Source organism: Spodoptera frugiperda, chromosome 15 (genome assembly GCF_023101765.2).
Source record: "Spodoptera frugiperda isolate SF20-4 chromosome 15, AGI-APGP_CSIRO_Sfru_2.0, whole genome shotgun sequence".
Taxonomy (NCBI): domain Eukaryota; kingdom Metazoa; phylum Arthropoda; class Insecta; order Lepidoptera; family Noctuidae; genus Spodoptera; species Spodoptera frugiperda.
Genome location: NC_064226.1, coordinates 2,442,698 through 2,465,049, shown reverse-complemented (window position 1 = coordinate 2,465,049; position 22,352 = coordinate 2,442,698). Strand labels below are relative to the sequence as shown.

At 35.5% G+C, this 22,352-nt stretch overlaps 2 protein-coding genes and 1 non-coding gene across 8 annotated transcripts in view; all 3 read left to right on the top strand.

Annotated features, from left to right (window-relative positions):
- The window catches only part of LOC118276940 (syndecan), a 283,688-nt gene extending 279,611 nt beyond the window's left edge, over positions 1–4,077 (top strand). For all 6 annotated transcript variants that reach the window (XM_035595572.2, XM_050699169.1, XM_035595581.2 and 3 more), the window contains one exon: positions 255–4,077. In XM_035595572.2, the coding sequence (XP_035451465.1) occupies positions 255–427 (173 nt within the window). In that variant the 3' untranslated portion in view covers positions 428–4,077. The remainder of the gene's footprint in view (positions 1–254) is intronic.
- Positions 4,078–6,067: 1,990 nt separating this feature from the next.
- Trnal-uag (transfer RNA leucine (anticodon UAG)) lies at positions 6,068–6,147 on the top strand. Its single transcript has one exon. It is a non-coding gene; the product is annotated as a tRNA-Leu (tRNA).
- Positions 6,148–18,443: 12,296 nt separating this feature from the next.
- On the top strand, positions 18,444–20,152 carry LOC118275411 (fibroin heavy chain-like). The gene is made up of 2 exons (XM_035593355.2): positions 18,444–18,604; positions 18,745–20,152. The coding sequence occupies exons 1-2, from the start codon at positions 18,535–18,537 to the stop codon at positions 19,932–19,934; spliced, it is 1,260 nt and encodes a 419-aa protein (XP_035449248.2). The 5' UTR covers positions 18,444–18,534; the 3' UTR covers positions 19,935–20,152.
- Positions 20,153–22,352: the final 2,200 nt, after the last annotated feature.

Genomic DNA, 22,352 nt, shown 5'->3' with positions numbered 1-22,352 from the left:
CCCTTTGGAACTTTTTGAGTTTACCTTAAGTTTACTCTGAGCATACCTACTTTACATTTATTTTCCCTATCTGAATAACTGTTACAAATGCAAACGAGGAAGGATAAGTTTGTTTGTTTGTTCTTCGAACAGAAAACATTCATTGTTTCGATTAGTACAGACCTACATATGTTTTGATGATGATGCGACTAGTGTCCGTCGTTTATTACCTTTATTTACTTTTATGTCTAATATTTTGTCTTTTCTGTTTTCAGCCGTGATTGGCGGTGCAGTAGTAGGGTTACTATGCGCAATCCTGGTAGTGATGTTCATAGTATATCGCATGCGCAAGAAGGACGAAGGCTCCTACGCGCTCGACGAGCCCAAGAGAAGCCCTGCAGCAGCATCGTACGGAAAGGGCCACAACAACCGCGAATTTTACGCGTGAGACGACACAGAGCAACCAACGCCACGTATTTACTAGTCGGCGGTCACGCCCTGACTGACCGGTCAACCGTCTCCAGAATAGCCATTCCATTTTTAAATTTTGACAGTTACACACCATACCACGCGAAATGCGCGGGAATATAAATAAAGAAACAAAATAATAATTTCAATTAATATATATGAACGTGGCTAAAATTGTTCTGTGAATTATTTTAAAATTATATACGATCGATGAAATAATTTATTATTCTATAAATGTTTGACATGGATACAAATTTGTAATGTACGGATTGTACAGTGATGTACAAGCCAGGTACAAAAGATACAGATTATTGTCACTACGAAGACAGTAAGATTTAAAGTTAAAAATGTTATTAAATTATCATCTTTGAGACCAAGTTTTTTAATCATTTGTGTGATGATTTTAAATGGTGTTTATCAGAGGTTTTGGTGTATTGATGTCTCTATGAAAGACCAATGTGGTTCGTATGTTCTGAATGATCGATCTTGTATGTTTTCTGTAAAAAAAAAAAAATAAGAATTTTGTGCCATCCGCTTTCCTTCAACTGTATATTGCCAATTCTCTTCGCGCAGACTGTAAGGTCTCGATAAATAAGCTGTGGACACGTCCGACACTTGAGTACTATGTGTAATATAATTATGTATGTGTGTATGTATTTAGATCGAACTCTCTATATAAAAAAATAAGTAGATTTTGTAATATTTTTGCTTCCAGTTTGTCATCGAAATTTTTATTTTTTTACTGAACAAATCTTGTATATCTATCTACGGATATTCGCTATCAATAATTTTGTAGAAAAAAAAACAGAATTTTCGATAACACACTTCTTAACATTTTGGGTTTGTAATACTTTTTTTATAATTTTAGAAAACTAATTTTGTATTTAAGATTTATTTTGTTGTCACCTTGGGGGTTTTATTTTTAGGAATTGACTTGTCTCTATTATTTAGTTTGTTTTTTAATATAGTCGTAGATGTTTTAATCTCATTTTATACGATTGTAATTTCTGGAATTAGGTTGTGCAACGATTGTTTTTAACTTGCTTGTGCCATCTTCAATTTCCCAATTCAATTCTATAGGAGATATTCGTCGACATTAATAAATTTGCGTGCTATACACAATATTTTACTCCCCTTTGCATAAAAAAAAACATTAGAAGATATACCCATACCCATTTACCCATATCTTACGTAGAAACATAATATACCCAACTTATTACCCAAATACCGCCATGCCAAAAGCCAAGTAGTCAAATAACCATTTAATCGGCTTTAAAGCCTAGCTACGCATCGCAAAATATATTAATGTAGACGCAACTAAACGCCAGTGTTATTTAATTAATTTAACTTAAGTAACACGTTATGTCAATTAATTTATTTAATTAAAATATAAAAATTTAAAATCTGTAATTATCGAGATTGTTAATAGAAAACTAATAATTTCTTTAATTCACGAAAATGTTTAATTATTCTATATTGTAGTAGATGCGTTACTGGATATAAATGAGCCATTGAATGTATAAATATATGAAGAAAAATGTCGAAATTTAAACATTTCATTAGAAATATTAGTTATTGGGAAACTCCTGTTTTAGATTGTTCTAGAAACTAACTGTTAAATTGACGAAGAAGCTAGCTTCTAGTAAAATATAACATCGTTGTAAGTATGGCTGACAATAAGAAAAAACAATATTTGGCCACCATACATACTAGAAAAAGAAAAGTATGACATCTGCGGCCCAGTGTTGCAAGCCCAAATAAATAAATTGAGAGAAATGTCAAAATAATTGACCGTAATACAACGATCCACTCTCAATGAACATCGGTGCTTCCGAAAAGGCTCTAACTAATTTTTTTATACTAAAAACAGTTTGTTTCTAGAAAAATCTTCGTATAAATATCCAAATACATTCCTATCGGATTGGTACATTTAAGATGTAGAGGGCAAAAGCCCTTTAGTGTAAGAAACTGTACATTATAATTGTAAATTCTTTTAGAACGTAAAAAAAACTGAGTAATTTATACGGTAATAGTTATTGTGTAACCAAATATAACTAGATTTTACTCTTCTACGTTTCAGTTGCAGCTAACTAAGTACCTATGTAATAAAAAATTGGTTGCTTTATTGCAAACAGTAAATTATGTCACGCGTTAAACAAAATTATGTTCTTAATGTAAAGCCAATGAGACATTTACTAACAATACAAAATAAGCTATATTCATTTGTTATCAAAGTTCAGTTTTCAATAACAATAGTTTACCATAAGTTCGTAAATCGATCTGCCATGTAATGACAATCAAAAGTAAACCCTGTTTTGTGGTGTTAAAGTTTAATTTAAATTGTCTCATTGTCTTTATTAGATAGGTAATTAGGCTTAGTAGACAATGCACTATGTTTTGGTCTTTGGACTACGATTTGTTTTATGAGAAAATACTCAAGTTTTACTTGAAGTTAGCTAGGCTACCCCTGAAAAGGTAGTTTTTAGTAGATAATAGTAATGGTCTTAATAAATCTACGTATTACATCTTTGAAGTAAGTAATAGATTTCATGTAAGATCTTTGTTTTAAGTTCTGTGTTTCGTGCATTGTCTACCAAAATGCGTTCATTGTAATAAATAATTTTACACAGATTTAAAAAGTTTGCATTCAATAGTATCATATTGACGTCATTCTTTTGTTAATGAAAAATTATTTGTGCTATGCAAAAAAAAAGTCAGCATAGATAAATATTGTAAAAAGTAAACGTGTACGTTTGTCAAATAGAACGCATTTTGCCTATTTACCTATCATAGTAACTTATATATTTTGCTTCAAATACATATTCGACCATACTTACCTAGCGTTAGCCGCTATTTTGACATCGAAAGCGTTGTAATGCAATTATTTTAATGTTATTATAAATTATAATATCGAATTTTATTTGTAATAACTATTATATTAATAATTAATTTATGTATTTTAATTTTTGCAATAATTCAAGGTCCTAGTGGACATATTGTTTTATCAGTTAATAATTTGGTATGAGAATTATTAAGGTTTATCATAATGGTCATTTTTTATAACGCCTAAGCAAATAAATATAGCAAGACGCTTTTACATGTAATCCGTATAAATAAAAGGTGCTGAAATGTACACTGTAATCCTAAGCTTTTACGAAAATTATAATAATCTGGACTAGTTAAATTATTCATTAATTTTAACCGTTAAAATCTAAGAACGGCGATAAAATTATTTTAACTTCCATGCCAGTGTATCACAATACAACTGGCATTCAAATAACAATATTCTAAATTCAAACTTGCCTATTTCTTACTCAAATGTCATCTCAACTGGCCATTAACAATCGCTAGTCTTAAAAATTAAAAAAGTTTTGTTCTAAAAAGTTTTGATGACGATTTTTTTTATAAATCTTCGTTTTGGTTTTAACAAGAGAGGCTAATTGACAGCTGTTATTAATAATCATTTTTGTAATTTCTTTTTGTTTGTTTTTTTATTCTTATTATTAAAATCTCATGTTTTCGTAACTTGTAAGGAGGTAGGCTAGGATAAGCGTATACATAATTATCGATGTCCACCTTGTAAATAATTCTCCTTTACACTTAGGTAAATATACAGGATATTATGAACAATTATGTGTTTTTATTATTTTGTCGCAAATTACCTACTTCCCTGCATCCCAAGTTCCTTGATTATACATCCAAAGTTATGCAGTTCCTATATTATCTATACATAAGCTGATACAATATTATAATGGAATAGAATTCAATATGACTGAGTACCATAATAAGGGTGAATATTTCAAAGCAGTCTGATTAAAGGTCTCAGCACACATATGGGATCGGAAAGGGATCGTAACCGTAACGCCTTTCGCCTCGCTGTCAAACAGGCGTCAACCTACCGTATGCACGTAACGAAAGCGTATCAGCAGCGCCTGTACGTCAACTCGGCTACGGCTAGGCGACACCGACTAGACTAACACGATAGTTAGTCGGTACGGAGAGACGTAAGCGCGGGGACGGAGAAACGTAAGCGTGGGGACGATGAGCCGTAAGCGCGGGAATTCAAGTTCGGAGCCTGTTCCGAGGCGAGGCGATTACGTTATTATTCCGATTAGTGTGCGTTGCAGTAGGGAGTTTAATACAAACCATTCTGAACGGCTCGAGGCGATACGGTGACGATCCCTTTCCGATCCCATATGTGTGCTGAGACCCTAAGTAGTTAACAGATACTCTCTTATAATCGAACTGGTAAAGAAGCTACAACTGCAAGACAATCTGTCAAACTGACAAACAAGTCTTTAGGCCTGCAGTCAATCAATTCTTTAGTTTACTAAAGTGTTTGTTGTTCGTCACACCTTTTATCCCTGAAGGGGTAGGCAGAAGTGTACATTATGGCACGTTAAGTATACCACTATATAATGTACACCCACTTTTCACCATTTGTGTTATAAGTTTCATATAATAGGGGGCGAGCCTAAAATTCGATAGAAATGCTACCAATAGATTCTGGTTTCAAACTAAGTAAAAAAATATATATAGTACGTTGGGGTAAGATCGGCGCAGGGGTAAGAACGTACAAATCAAATATCTCACTCCGTGTTGACCGGAGCGAGTGGTGGTCACCGCGGGACGGAGCGGAATTTAATGACGTGCCACGCAATGTGATCAGCATTAAAAAAATTAGCCAAATAAGTGAGATATTTGATTTGTACGTTCTTACCCCTGCGCCGATCTTACCCCAACGCACCTTAGTACCACCACAGAGAACAGTAGTTCAATCTATTACCCAATAGATGTCACTAGTAGGTGGTTTGAAGTAGCATTTAAACTGTACCAACTTAAATTTACAACTAGGGGCGTCGCTAGTGTCTTTACGTGCGTCATAATTTTGTATCGATTTGTATTAGTTCCGTTTTTTGCCACTGGCATCAATAGATTGGTCGCACTATAGCCCGAGTGTATGAATTTCTATAATAGTTTTAATAACAGAACTAATTTAACTATGCTGTTAAAATGATTGTAATGTTAGGTTCTAATGAATATTTAGGTATATCATGAAATCTTTCATGCACTTCAATCGAAATGAAAATAGATTTTGGCACTAATTGTGTAATTAAGGAATTTATAGTGCAGGTACATAGTGATAGATGAAAATTTTAAGCAAGGCGATAGCTACCTAATCATTATTATAAAGCAATGCGATAGCTACCCTATACTAATCTTATTGTACTACATTAATATAAATAATCAATCTTATAATGAAAATACATCATATTAATGTATTATGTTCATCAATAATTGTTTTTCTATGAGTTTGTTTATGAGACTTACCATTTAAAAAACCTTCCTCCAACCTTTTGGTAATAACCAAGTAATATTAAAATAACATAAAATAAACATAAGAACATTATCCAATTCATAGATACTTCTTCCGTATTTAAAAGATTTTGTATACTCGTATTACAAATTCAAATAATAAAAATATAGAGTACACGATAGCTTCAAGTATGTCAAAGACTAATTACAACGGGAATTCAAATGCGTCATACAATTGAAGGTCGTTGACGTCACGCCATCTACAACTCAGATATTGTTCGTTAATTTCAACACACACGTCAGTGGCAGCGTGGCCGAGTGGTCTAAGGCGCTGGTTTTAGGCACCAGTCCGAAAGGGCGTGGGTTCGAATCCCACCGCTGTCAAATTCTTTTGGCTGTTTTTCTAATATTTTATTTCCTTTTTTTCTTATTTTTTGTAGTTAATACTTAACTTAAGTATGTTTGTAGCTTAATATAATTATTATTAATCAAACGATTATTTCTTCTACTAAAACAGTTATTCTATTAATGTAAGGAGTTTAAAATAACTAGTATCAGTTAATTTTTAAATTACTGTTATTTATAATGGTTGCGATTTATAATTAATGGGAACATCTTAGTTTTACGGTTCATTAGTCGTAATGATGTCGCTCTCGTTTCGAATCAACTGACCATTTGGATGTCTATTAAGTATTAAATCAGCATTTTAAATTATTCGGATCACGATCATGAACGAGATCATGAACAATTCATTAAAATAAATTTCCTTAAACACTGGTTTCATTTTGTTTCAGTAGAATTATGAAAAAATTGTGTACTCTAACAGTACTGTTAGAAAAAAAAAAAAACTATATGAAATGCATTTTTTCCTTCATGGATTAAAATCAAAAAACTCTCGGAAACTTGAGATTACACCCCTTACTTACATCCCCGGAAAAGACCCTATTGGCCTGAAATTGACCCATTTATAAAATCCGTTTTTTTATATATTAGATGGGTCGACGTTTTGCTGCTATCTCGCCTGGTGATAAGTGATGATGCGGCCTACGATGAAGCACGTCTGCCTATAAGCAACCTATTCACTTGGGCCTTGAAGACACCCATCATCTTAAACCTAATATTTCGCGTTGACCAGTACTAATAATGTTTTTGAGTATAACTTAAGACTGTATTAAGCTAAGCTATCAAGTCAAACTAGTATTGAAGTATACATTTTTAGTAGTAAATTTTCAAGTGTTGAAAATCTTTCTAATACTTTTTTCTGTACAAAGTACATCAATTTAGACCACCTAATAACATAATTCGTGACCAACCACACCCATTAGAAACTGACAACTGTCGTATAAAACCAAAAACATTTATAACCCTCACTAAACCTACAAAGCATTAACTAACCTCTATATACTTTCAATCGATTCGCGATTACGATTAAAATAATCGGTAAATCGATTGTGGTGATAAATCAAGTTCAAGGCGAAGTAGTGCGGGTAACCGGTACGCGAACTCGATACTAGAGCCAACTCGAGACTGTAATTAATCGATGTCACGACTTACATGGATTTTGGGATCCTGCCTTGCCGTGCAATGGAATTTAAAAGGCTATGTGTAATAACGATACATAAGAAACATAGGAGACATACACAGACAGGCATACATAGAAACACAAGGTACATAGGAGTAGGAACGGGTTTGTTTTTAATCAAGAAGAGTCTGACTCTCCGTATTGCCTTACGCTAAGCGGGAGAAGTCTTTATTTTGACCACATTTTCCCTTAAAAAAAATGGGGTGACTCAAATTATATTGTTGTAATACATAGGTTCCTCGAAAATTAGAGGTTCTTGATAAACTTTCAAATTAGGTGGCGGGTCCACGTTACTAATATATATTGATCTATCACTAACATTAGAACTTAAGACGGGATATTTACCATGTTTATTTATGTCTATGAGTTTCCGATATTTCGGCACTGTTGCAAGCGCCATGACCACGGAAGAACTAAATATCCCGTCTTAAGTTCTAAAGTCAGTGTTAGTGACCATATCAGTTTAAAAACTTATATCTATCTATCAGTTTATCGACTACAAATGTTTATACAGTATACTTGTATAGAACAAAAACTCATACTCAATTACTAAGTTAAATGGGTACTTAATATGACTAATCACAATTACAAGCAACACCTATTAATTCGCCGGTGGTAGGTACCTACTAAACCGCGTAACGGATTCATCAATCATATGAAACCTCTGGTGCCGTTCATTGCTCTGTGTTTTTTGCCATTAAATAAACTATACGTACTATGAAACACTGTATTGTTTATACACTTTATTTCATTTGAATAATTTCAACAATACTTATGTAATAAAATGATTGGTAGTACTTTTCAAGGTCACTCCCATCCACCACAGATGGGGCCAGTAGGGCTGATGTCCGATCCGGAGATGCGGACTACCTCTTGGCTTTATCGGAACTCCGGCTCGAAAAGCAGGAGTAGAAACGGGGTGGTTTTTAGTCAGTAAGAGTCTGACACTCCCTCTCGCCTCTCCCAAAGCGGGAGAAGTCATTGGATGATTTTCCTACCTTAAAAAAAAGCTAAATATAAGAAGATTCATGTGGTATCATTGCATATACCTCGCACCCTGCGACCAGCACCTACAGCCTTTTACTTTTATCACCATGTACTAGTGAAGTGAAGTTGAACAATTGGAAAGTAAATATCCTAAGAATAGCCTGATCATAACACAGTGGACAAACGCTTGGTGACAGTGAAAGTGGTGCCATAAGTGATTAGCCATCACAGTCAACTAGACTCTAATTAATTACTATCAAGTATCTGTATCTATCTATCTATGTAAATATTAGAGAAAGCCATTACTGAGAATCCTAATGTTTTGTTTTTATTTTTAATGTAAACATACAAAATATATAATCTCACACCTGTAGGGCTACTCCGGTTTTCGAATGCGAAGTTTCGTTTAATTTTCGGCCGTAGGTTTTTTATTGAATTAGGTACTAATGAAATTAATTAAAATAACGTTTTATTTTTAATATTAAATCAAATCGTATTTATTTATCTTCATTTCATTCGTAAAAGTTTCCGACTTAGATTTTTTTTAGAGTACTTTTCTGAATTAGAGTATCCTGTCTCGTATGGGGATAGGCACTAGGCAGAGACTATGAAAAGACAATTGCTACAAGTCTTACATACTACAAATACTCTTTCGCTTCAGAAACAGTCAGTTAACTAAACAATTATAGTTAGTAATGGCTTCTGCCAGCGATTTCGCCTGCGTTCCCGTATGATAAAAATCAGCCACCCAAGTTAGTTCATACCCTGTCTGTATACCAAATATCATCAAAATTCATATTCAGATCAATAGTTTCAGCGTGATTGACGGACAAACAAACAAACTTTCACATTTATAATATTAGTGTGATAACATTAAATTGATGTTGCGTTGACATTTAGTAAGTGTAATATGACAGTCATGACAGTCGCTTGTCAACAGTTATGTGATTCGCTACAATTAGGTACGGTACAGTACATGATTGCTATTTGGATTGATGTGAGTAACGTTATGGTAGGTACTTTTAAGATATCTGTTATCTACTATAATATATTGTTGTTAATGTTTCGGTTTACGATTATTACTCAGTAGTGACAAGGAATCTGAAGGCTTAGTACGAGTTTCTTTAACGTTATACGAGACCGCGTTCGGCACTCTGATTGGTTGATTCATTGGAGCCGGCAAATGAAAGCGCCGTTCGTGGTCTCGTTTCGTTTTCGTTAAACATAAAACAAAATCGTACTGGAATAATGCTCGATTCACTTTAGGTGTCTAGATTAAAACAAACAATAACTATATTTCCAATATTTATTTAATAAACAGACACACGTTTACAGAATATTAAGTTCCATCAATACAAATTACAGAAACTTATTATGACTACGAGTATTCATACATATATTACACGATGCTTACCTAAACTTAACATTTTTACACTTCTATACCAAATTTATCCACCTTAAACTAATAGTAAAGTATAGCTAAGTAGGCGCAGGTACTTAAGTTGACGATAATAGTTAATTTACCCGACTATCATGACATATAAGTACCGTGCTTGACATCTGAACAAGTTATCGAGAGCTATTTTGACATGTCAAGTATCACTGCCCATTCATACTCTAACAACGTGTGAGAAATATCTAGGCAAATAAAGCTAACTGTTTTACATCTAAACGTTGTCCTACAGTTACGATTAAATCATATCGTAAAAAAAATAACGGGCTCTATAAGTACTTATAGTAAAGTAAATTAACTACCTAACTTACCTCACTTATAATAATTAATTACTTATTGAAATTAATAATTTACCTTACCATAATGTCTATAACTACTTATTTATATTGCTTTAAATTAGGTAGGTACCTAATTTTCCTTACTTTTATGAATTTACTAATGTATAAAGTAATTAACGCGTAAAAGTTAAAGGAAAAATAAAGTAGCCTATATCCTTTTCCAGGCTCATGACTCTAGATCCAGACATCAAGAACGCACTTTAAAAATACTTAAAAAAGATAAATACAAAATAAAGAAATAACGAAAATAGGATGTATAATAAGGACCATACCTAAACAACCCTCCGACGAATTAAAATGTATAAATAATTCTATCCTTCTACATCAGAGAGAAAGCCAACAAACCTCAAACTATACACTCCATTAGATATACAAACCAGTCACATAATAAACAACATAAATTAATCAGAAACTGGCCGCCACCACGGTCAAGTTCAGGTTCGCGCTGGTGCAATATTTCACGCAGACACCGGTACTTTGCAGGTGATGTCATAATGCGCCCGAAATGACGGCTCACGGCTCGCTTCGCTAAATTATCCGCAAGATAAATACGGTACAATATGGTTTTTAAAAGTTGTTGTGTTATGAACTCTTGAGGTGAAGGAATGTTGCTGTTTTTGTTGGATAGGTATTGCATGAGCTGTAGCAAAGTGATGCGACCTTTAAACCTTCAAGAAAGAGCGTATTCCTTTTCCTAATTTTCTTAATCTGCGATTCCCAAAAACCCTTAAATTCTTAACCCCTCAATAGTTTGGCAACACACCTATGAGCCCTCTGGTGGGTTGCGCTGATCGGTTACCACCTGGTGACGCGTAGTTTGCCTCCTATTCCATGAAGCAAGTATCTGCATATCATAAAAAATACAATTTAAGAATTACCTGTGTCACAAATTATCAACATCATCTATAGCCTGTAACAATTTGCTGCTGGACCTCCTGCTGCATCCTCTAGACGTTATTAGGGTTTCTCCATAATCTCCACGGATCTCTGTCAGTCCTTACACTATGTAAAACTCACGATCTGTCCTCACGTTTTTAACGCCCAGAACAGTTAATATATTTACACTAATTAATATTAATTCCATCTAACCATAACATGCAGGTTACTACATAACTGTAAAATACATAAGTACAGGAAGTAATTGACCCAGTCGATATATTCGCCCAGTTTGTAATTAATTACCTACCTTACCTACCTTGCAAAAAGCAAGTTTAAAGTACAAACGATACATGGCAATGGTCAGCCGAGGTACATGCCGACCCGATCTATCTCGACCCGAACCGAGCCGAACCGAATATGTGAGAATAAAGCACAACTTACTAAGTTAATAAACTTGCGGCCATTCGACCAATGAGATAGTCTTTTACCATTAAATAATAAAATTTATCTCTTTATCAAAGAATAGAAATATCATAAATAATACAACACAGCGTCACTGTACAAAAATAGTCACGAATTTTGAATTAATCAGCTTTTAAAATCGATCTCGTAAATCCATTTTATATGTATAAAAGTATTATATTTCAATCTTTTATTTATTTACCTCATTTAACACATGTCCACACAGCAATTATCAGACTTCTGTTTTTATTAACTCGACAAAGCAATAAAATTAAGTATATTTCCATCGTTTACCTATTTTGTCAACTAGTTTTGCCTCACGGTCAATTAAGATTAAACTTAAGAGTTTATTTTGTAAATATTAAATAAATATTAAACTAAATAGTTAAAATATAAATAAAATAAATATCATCACGTTTTTTATCCACGAAGTGGAAAAACACATTATGCCACGTAATTCTTTTCACAATTTATGTTATAAGTCCCATAGGTGGTGAGCCTATTGCCATATATATAGGGGACATTTCCCCACTTCGATTACTAAGTTGTTTTTTTTAGAAACCCGAAAAAAAACCAGCAATTCTTTGCTAGGGAATTGAACCCTCGACTAACGAGGCAGAAATACTAAATGGATTTGTACGTATTTTACGTTTTATGATTATAAGATGCTCAATGAATTTTCTTATTTGGGATGTTATTTACAGGGCAATTTTTTGCGATCTATTCTATAATGTCACAAATTCTTTAAGATTTATGAATTCATGAGTTCACGTTAAATAAACAAACACTTATACATTATTTGCATAAATTAGAAGCATAGTGATAGTGCTCTTATGTATATTTTTAGCAAAACATCTTCGTTAATGGCTTCTCCTTCCGCAATTAATAAAGATATATTTTACGATCTAGAAAAAGGCATAAAAATAGATGAAAATACCTAGTTTTAAATCGTAATCTCTGCTATATGGACTACAAATCTTTTAACGGATCACTCTACATATTAAGTAGCTTTGTGTCTAAAAAGAAACTGCTGTAAAACAGATCTGGCTTATCACAAAATAATTATCTTTGACTAGATATATCTGCATATTCTCCGCTTTCTATGTTTTAGACATAAAATATCTTGTAATTTTATTGTATGAAGACTTATTCTATTTATGGCTGTTCAAACCAGCCATTTACATCGGATTCGATATGATTTTTTTATCATCCAATATCTTCTCGCGCCTTGGATGAGGCGAGAGTAAGTGTCAGACTCTTACTGATATAAAACCACCCCTTTCCTTCTCCTTCTTTGAGCCGGAGCCCCGGTAACCTGAGTTAATAACACTTCACATCAAAGTGCTGGTAAAGTAAATCACATCGATTTATTTAGGTACTAAAGATTTCATATCAAACAAAACCATGATACTTATTGCCGTACTCAGAATCCTAAGCAATTGTTTTCCTTACCTAGGAATAGTTAAGTAATCATTAGGTCCTTTACCTAACACTTACTTAACGTCATTTACCTAAACGGTCATTTACCTAATAATACTTACTTAATCTCTAAATACGGCAATGAGATATTCTTCTTTATGTAAAAAAACAACCAACGGTGCATCTATCTCATGATCTTATCCACAACCGGGTGTGGTCCTTTTGTCTCCGTCCCCACACCTAATTTTAAACAACAAAAGATTTTTAAAGAAATGGGAATCCCAGTACAACATTTTGGATTCGCGTAGGCGATGCAAAAGTATCAAATTTATTAATATTTTATGGTTTAAGTTCATTTAACTCGTAGATCTAGGTATTCTAGATCTGAGTCATAGACTGACTGCCTCATTGGTCGAGTGGTCGCAAGTGCGATTGGCGGACAAGAGGTCTCGGGTTTGATTCTCGGGTTAGGCAAAGTACTGCTGGGCTTTTTTCGGAAAAATTCTCAGTAGTAGCACGAAGTCTGGAATCGTGCCCAGTATATGGCAATAGGCTCATCCCCTAAGTATTACATTACAATGGGACTTTATAACACAAATGGTGAAAAGTGGGTGTACATTGTACAGTGGCATTAAGTGCCGTAATGTACAAGTGATCCTCTGCCTTGTCTAGTCTAGTCTAGTCATAGACTAAATCACACGTGCGATACACAGTTAAACTATTGGAGATAAGTACTCAATATTAACTGTGTTAACAGGTACTTAATGATGTTTATTTTCAATATATGAGTCATTCTAAGTCATTGATATCCTCAAACTTAGTCTTATGTGCTATGACTTTGACTCAGACACTATAAATGTAAAGTTTACTTAGTTTGAAGTTTAAAGAAATATTACAGAAACTATACCGCAACCTCACAATAATGCAATTTGAAAATCATTGCCGTTACATATACGTACCATTCGTGAACTCCAGAACTGCGGACTGCCTAGCGGGTTACCGGGACTCGAAAAGCAGGAGTAGGAACGGGGTCGTGTTTAGTAATTAAGAGTGACACTCCCTCTCGCCTCGCCCAAGGCAGGAGAAGTGAAGAAAATTGGATGATTCCTGCCCCCTCAAAAAAAAAGCATCCATGAACATTTTAACTATAAAATAATACCCCGTATTTTCTTTAGTGCAACATTAAGGCTTAATACATTTAGAAAAACAAACACTCAATCAAATGAATACTAAACAATGAGTAATTTATATCACCAGTAAGATCTAAACCAGGAATAAAACCACCATAAAATAATAAACAGTTATCTTTGCTAAATCCATAAAATATTGGTGTACAGATAACAATAGCGGATCACGAGATTCAGCTCAATTAATCAACGCGAGTTGACCTTAGCTCAGTAGGCTGGCTATATAACTGTGACATCCTTTCTCCAACGCTCCAATAAAATAATAAATAACTATTTACTTTATTTACTTTACAATCATTTTGTTAGTTCTTTGTATCGAGGTGCTAATTGTCTTGTATACCTATTCGTAAAAGTCACACTTGAAATGTAAGATCATTAAAGGAATATGACATCTGTTCTCAAAAAACGTATGCTGAAGTATATGGTAATAAATTATGCGTTTTGTTTGATAGATCTTATGACAGTGATATAGAACAGAAAATACCACATAAACTTTTATATACTATAACGCTATATAAAGTGCTAGACACTGAAGATAATTAAAGTTTTTAAATCCACCTAATAACTTACCTTAGGGAAGCCGTAGCGAGTTGTGGACTGTCTAGCGATCTGTGGACAGCCTAGTGGGTTACCAAGGCTCCGGCTCGAAAAGCAGGAGTAGGAACGGGGTGGTTTTTAGTCAGTAAGAGTCTGACACTCTCTCTCGTCTCGCCCAAGGCAGGAGAAGCAATTGAATGATCCCCGCCCCCTTAAAAAAGCAAACTGTAGTCCTCATATTTCTCAGTTCAATTTACGACAGTCTTCTACAAAGTTCCAAATGAAAGCAGTTATAAACTAGGGCTGTTACACTAAACGTTTCGATTAATCGGAATAAATTAATCCTAATTGATCGATAACCAACAAAATAAGCAGTTATTTTAAAGTCGTAAACCGATATCTGAGCAAAGATCATAAACCACTTTAGTTCCGTTCTAAAACTGTCATCCAAATCAACACTTGACCAAGCTCCACTAGTTTTGAAACGTTTAGAAAAGTGGCTTCTTCATAACTCAAGTGTTTGTGTTGAACACTAACAAAATTGTACAAACTTGGTTACTAAATTGATGTTCATGAATACCTAGCTTTACCAGAGATCTGCTATACTACGTTGCTATGGATGCGTTTGCTTCCCCCAATCATATTCATTGGCACACATAGCACTGGTGGAAACGGACTCAGCTTAGCTGTTTTTATATGGAAAGTTGCGTTCTATGGATGCGGGCTATGGCTTCCTTACTATCGACGACATCGCATACTCGAGCTGCGCATTTTCCTCCACAGCTACATAGCATAGTATCAGTGGAATCGGTCACATAGTTTCACAGGTTAGTTATTACATCTTCGTAGCATAGCCACATGGGATATCTCTGGTAGAAAAGCACCCTTAAGCTCTTATTTTGATCGTAATTTGTCAATAACATTATAATGCCTGAGTAGGCGGCTAGGCAAAAAAAGAATTGGACGTAAAAATAAGCAATCAATCAAGCTAGATCATGGGGTTTTTAACAGTCGTAAAATTGTATCACATAATGTCACTTAAAATTCCTAAATCCTTTCGTCATTTTGAGTCCGGTATTGATTGAACTAATTGCCGCGTTACATCAAAAAACGTTACATTAAAAGACATCGATATCCTGTCAATAAAATTGAGGATTAAGGGTACACCATAAATCCATTATTACGATGTTTTTCGACAGTAATGATGTGGTCCCATTGATTGCCAAGGTCGCATACCCTATCTAGCTAACACCCATGACGGTACAAATCAAAACATGATTTAAAATAATAATAGCTTCATAATCTATACACAAATGACTTATATTAATTAGTGACCCTATAAATATGGCTCGAAATGATACCATTATTCTTGTTGAACGAATTCAGTTCATTTAGTTAAAATTTCTATTATAATTAATGCTTTTTTTCTGGCGTCCGATTCTCGTAAATAAAACTCGTGTGACAGGCTGAACAGGATCTATTGGGTTGTCATCGAATATCACTTTCTAGTGTTATGTTAAGCTGTAAGATAGTAATTGGCATAAACAATAATTTAGGTTTTATGTTTTATGCATCATTAAAGCGTTTAATTTTGTTTAAAAAATTCGGAGAGATGTATTTTTTGCATGTTACTATGTGATATGCCTTTGCCTTTGTGTATGCCTTTAGTTTATTTTTTTTTTTGGCATTTCTTAGGTAATTACAATGTATTGACTAGAGCATCATGTAAATTTTAAATATTTGTAGTCTCCTGTCTGTGCCAAATAAACGTATTTTTCTTCTTTCTTTCTTTAAACATTTCTTTTTTCAAAATGTACTGAGATCCTATCAGACCACATAAGCGATACTATTTGAAGATGACATGGTCACTAGTAACATCATTAGAAGTTATATCGTTTATTAGTTTTTGTGAGTTACCAATATTTTGGCACTGTTGAACTCTCAAAAACTAATAAACATGGTAAGTATCCCGTTTCATGTTCTAATGATAAGATGTGTCTATTTAAAAAGAAATCACTTATTACGTTCCCCAACTTCTTTCGGTTTTGTTGATCAACATTCGAAATATTCAAATGAAATGATCGACCCACGCATCAATGTTGTGCCTAGCAACCGCGTTTCGGCATTTAATTTATTATTTGTGTACAAAGCTGCGAGTATTTCTCTTCTTCCTTATAAATATTTCATTATGAACTGTTATTAAGTATATTTACGGCTAATATTGTGACGAGAGAATAACAACAACAACGTCACGCCTTTTATACCCGAGAGGGTAGGCAGAGGTGTACATTATGGAAATTATTGTAACAAGAGAATAACATGTATTCTATAGGTTCGTGTTTATCTTAGTCATACTGTATTTTTTTATTGAAATTGATTGATTGCTTATTTTTACGTCCAATTCTTTTTTTTGCCTAGCCGCCTACTCAGGCATTATAATGTTCAAATTACGATCAAAATAAGAGCTTAAGGGTGCTTTTCTACCAGAGATATCCCATGTGGCTATGCTACGAAGATGTAATAACTAACCTGTGAAACTATGTGACCGGTTCCACTGATACTACTAAGCTGCGGAGGAAAATGCGCAGCGCATATGTATGCGATGTCGTCGATAGGAAGGAAGCCATAGCCCGCATCCATAGAACGCAACTTTCCATATAAAAACAGCTAAGCTGAGTCCGTTTCCACCAATGCTATGTGTACCAATGAATATGATTTGCCGAAGCCAAACGCATCCATAGCAACGTAGCATAGCAAATCTTTGGTGGAAAAAGCACCCTTATTCTTGAAACTGAAGTTTATGCCCCCTTCTCCCTCCTATAACTAAACACAAGGAGTATGTTACCGGTTGCATGATTTGCACCTCTTTTTAGAATACGTCAACTCGAAATCCAGACCAAACCAACACTAAAGAAAATTTAAATAATAACAGTATCTAGTAAACATTTTCAGTAAAGAGAACAATCAACAATGACAATTCCACGTGTTTATATTTCATAGTCATTTCATAAAATGACATTCAAATGAGTAGTCACACGTTAAACACATCTTGTATATGAATACCGAGGCAATAACAAATAACCATCGCGATTACTAATTAGTACAAGTAATACAAATTAACAACAAATCATCTGTTTTGATTTGTATAAACAATGTCTAGTTATAAAAAATACAATGTGTAAGTCTAAGTCAAAGTCATAATTATTTATTTCAAATAGACCGGGAAGCCACTTTTGTCTTTTGTATGTCAAACCAAATATTAAAGTATTAAAATCTAAAAATGTCGTCTGTTGGTCAGTCCTCTAGTGTAGTTTATTTGCTTGTTCCAAAGTGTAGATTCCGATGGAGAAAAACGAGCAAAAAACTCCATAGGTTACTCTTTCCCAATCAAGTTTACATTACAATTCTTGGTTACATTGTTTCGTTAGTTCAATTATATGGGAGCAATGAAAGATTTTTAAAGTTTCAACTTGTGTCACAACTTAACACTAAATTATGCATTCGCTTCTTATTAAATCGATGTTCATGCTCCAAGACCAAATGGTCGTTTCAAGAAATATTAATTATCTACTAACAAAGCATCGAGTCCATTTTCGACTTCGTCAAAATAATCTTTTAGATGAGCTATATGTTACACCCAATATGTCAAACAAGAATGAGGTCGTTGCACCGAACCGACAACATCAATGTCCTAATAAAATGTGAGTTAATTAATAAATTCGCGTTCGATATCCGCGCGGCACAATGATCGCCGGCCATCTCATAATTTACGAGTGTCAGTTTGTAGGTGAAGTTCGGAGGTATGGCTCAGCTGCGCAGGAGTGGTGGCACGCGTTTCTTAGTATATAAGCGCGGAGAAATTCTCTCACTGCATCCACTCAGCCGTGTGTGCTCCGCGGTGCTGATCTGAATATTTGTACAGTCGACATGGCCGCCAAGTTCGTAGTCGCCGTGGCGTTGGTCGCGATGTGTCGCGCCAACCCTCTCCTGATAAACGGTGAGATGATTTCAAATAAAGTAAAGCAGATCAATTACATTTATCACAAACAATATTTCTTAAAACCAATTTCAAAATTAATCCGTATCATATTGAAAGCCTCGTAAATAAAACTAATTCTGATTTTCCATTACCGCCAGGTGCATTGTACCGTGATGGACGCGCCTTCTCCATAGGCCAGGCTTCCAGCTTCGGCGGCGGAGTGAGCACCGCTCAAGCTAACGTCAACGGTGACGCCGCGCAGGCATTCGGCAGCTCGTCAGGGGGCGCACAGCTGGCACGTGACGGGTACTTCTACCCCGGACAGGCAATCGCTCAGGCACAGACATATGACGCCATGCCCTTCCCTGAGAGCCCCTACGGTGGAGCTAAGGCTGTTGCTCAAGCACACAACGGAGCGTACTACCCCGTGCCAGCGCCCGCCACTGTCATCACCTACGAACAGAACTTCGCCGTCCCTGCTGAGGCATCTGTCAAGTCTACCGCTACCTCCAATGGTAACGGCATCGCGCAATCCTCTGCCAACACTCAGGGAGGAATCGGCAGCTACGGAGTGACTTCGTCCAACGCTAAAACTCAAGGCTTCGGCTCTGCTAACTCCAACGCCAACTCTGGCTTTGGCTCCGCCAGCACCTCCGCCGAGACTCAGGGCGATGGATCCGCCGAAAGCTCCGCTCAGAACAACGGCAACGGTGTGGTCGGTGTGGTATACCCTGTGGCCCCCGCTGACATCTCCGCCCCTGCACCTTCCGTCATCGACGCCAAGTCTCCGATCTTCTACACTCCTTACGCGCCCGCTCAGGGTGTCGCCTCCTCCAACGCGAACGTGATTGGCTCCGGCTCCGCTGCCTCATCCGCTAGGGTCGGCCACCAAGGCAGGACCATCTCGTGGCGCTTCGGTACTCTGTACGACTCTCCTGCCTCCGCGCAAGCTCAGGCCAACACCAACGCTGGTTACGGCGCCGCCAAGTCTGCCGCGCACACACTCGGCTACGGAGCTGCCAACGCGAACGCTGACGTCAATGGCTACGGCTCCGCCAAGTCTGTCGCTGACAGCCAGGCCGCTGGCCACGGCATCGCCCAGTCCTCCGCCAACTCGCACGGCGCTGGCTCCGCCAAGGCCAACGCCAACGTGAACGGATACAACAACGCCAGGTCCGGCCAGTACTACGGCGGCTCCAGGCTCTCTGCTGACGCGCACTCGCACGGCTTCGGTAACGCCGCCTCCTCCGCCAGGACCCAGGGAGTGAACACCTCCTTCAGAGTGACCAACTCCCAGGCGAACTCGTCCGGCTCCGGCTCCGCGCACGCCAACGCTCATGCTGCCTGAACAACCAGTTCCGTTCTCGTGCACTAAACAAGCAACCACATCACGACGACTACTGGACATGATTCCAGACACAACTTGTCTTGGTGTATTTGCGAAGTGTGCGACTATTATTAAGTATTTATTTATTTAAAGTTATTTATTTTGTGTGTACAATGTTGTCCCGAGAATAATCTAAGGAATGCAAAGCCATAATAAATAAATAATATTGAAAAATTTTATTAAGTGTTATTCTTTGTTTTATTCCTGTTCATAGATTTTGAATTGCAATTTTGTTTATCAATGATCTTGAATAAGTATATTAAAGCGAAATGCATCAAAAAGTAACAAATATCAATTAGCAAACGTTAGTATGTACATTGTACATATATGCACATAGTAGGAACCTGTTGAGTAAAGATCCCAAACAGAATTATTAATTAGAGACTCACCATTCAATGAAACACAAGAATAATTTAAACAAGTTTATATTTATTTTCAACGAGTTTGCATTAAAATATATAAAATGAGTAACTTCACTTTAAATTCAGTGAATAATAATATTTTTAGTATGAAACTAAACATATTTATAGTCAGTGAGACAAAATTAAAAGATAAAAGCATCTTTCGTCCATTGGAGAGAAAAAAGTTGGATGACCTGTTTGTTTTGATGCATCTTCTCAGAGTAGTCAACTTTAGGACTAACTAAACACATTTAGTTTCATAACAAAGCTAAATCACCTATTCGAGAAACCTAAATTTACTTCATAATATACCTATTTACAAAAATACAGATAATTATTTGCTGCATGTTTGGTACAGTGGCTGGGCAACCGGCTGTCTCGCAACGTGTAGCGTTTGTGTGATCCACAAATTGTTGTTTCGGGTCTAGGTGTCATGTGTATGTGGACTTGTCTGATTGTAAATGCACCTACGACACAAGAGTAAATCATAGTGTGAGACAACGTTATTTAAAAGAAAATTAAAATAAAATTGCATTCACTTAAATTCTTCCCACAAAATCACAAGTTATGCAACATGTAGCAAGATTTTTGGACAGTAATCAAATGTCAAATCTAATGGTAACAGATACACAAAAGATTTTTACAGGTTAGTTATACTTATATGCAGTTCTTTATACTTTCAAGAACAATAACAAGTGCTACGAAATCTCGTAGCACTCTCGTAGCTGCGAACGTTTATCGTAGATATATGAATAGCGACGTACTTTGTGAATACATGTACATATTGTACATGTTAATTATATTTTCTATAAGTATAATGAATGATAAAGTACTAACATCAAATCTGTTTCACTATTACGACACTACTATTTCAGATTATTGTAACACGATATTATAACAGAGTAATTATGGAATGGAGGTAATTAGGACTCCTGTAACCTCACTAACACCAGGAAACACAACGCAAGCGTTGTTTTACGTCGGTTTTCTGTGATGTCATGGTATCACCCCGGTTATTCCAAGCCTTTAACGTGTGTGGCCAGCGTGGACTAAATTTATAATCAGAAATAGGGCAGACAAGACTGTGTGAAGTCAGTTTTGCGGCGAGACATTTCTGTCACTAACTTTATTAACAAAACTTACCTAATTATTACTAGAGAATTTGCTAAATGAAACCGTTTCTCTGTCCTCTGTCCACTCTCGGACTCTCGGCCATGTTTAGGGAAACATAGTCTAAACATATTTTCAAAGAAAAAACAGGTAAAACTTGTCCACTTTCGTCCCCTATCTTCAAGCTAGTTATAAAGTCAATATAAAGTTATAATAATCAATTTTGGTACAGTCGACTACAAAACTTTTAAAGTACTAGGGGTATTTTTTTATATTAGTTTTAGGTAGGCGTATTTAATAGCAAAGGTAAAACTTTGTGAATAAAAACAAACGATGATTTCAGATTTATTTATTCATGATAATATGTGATTAGGTAAATATTTGCAATAATTTGCTAGTAGAACATGTGCAGGTATCAATCGCTTAATAACTACTTAAACACAAATAATTTATGAAGTTAAACCACATACAAATTATACGGAAGGATGGTTTGAAGAAATTGTATGGTTGGCACAATTTGGCTGGCGTACTTTGAGGGCCGAGAGGAAACTAAAATTTATTTAACACTTAAAATATGTTATTTAACACTTTAAACGCCATGGGGGTCACCGGTGACCGATGTTAGCGGAGGATTGGCCTTCAACGGTTTTCTATTGGCAGTCAATGACTGAATTAAAACAAATACTTCGCCTTTGAATTAAGTAGTATGTCTTAGGATGATAACAGATGTCACAGTTAAACTGTTGCTTCCAGCTCTCATTAAGATTCTTTCTATAAAATGTTGTTTACTTATGTGACTGAATTGTCGAGTAATGTATCTTTTTGAGGGATAATAAATGATTTATTAGTAGGAACTTCTGTATTGTCA

What these genes read in the sequence shown, in the direction of transcription:
- LOC118275411 (XM_035593355.2), top strand. Translation starts at nt 18,535, where the DNA reads ATGGCCGCCAAGTTCGTAGTCGCCGTGGCGTTGGTCGCGATGTGTCGC. An exon ending in CAACCCTCTCCTGATAAACG is followed by an intron (nt 18,605 to 18,744) that starts GTGAGATGATTT and finishes CATTACCGCCAG; the next exon opens with GTGCATTGTACCGTGATGGA.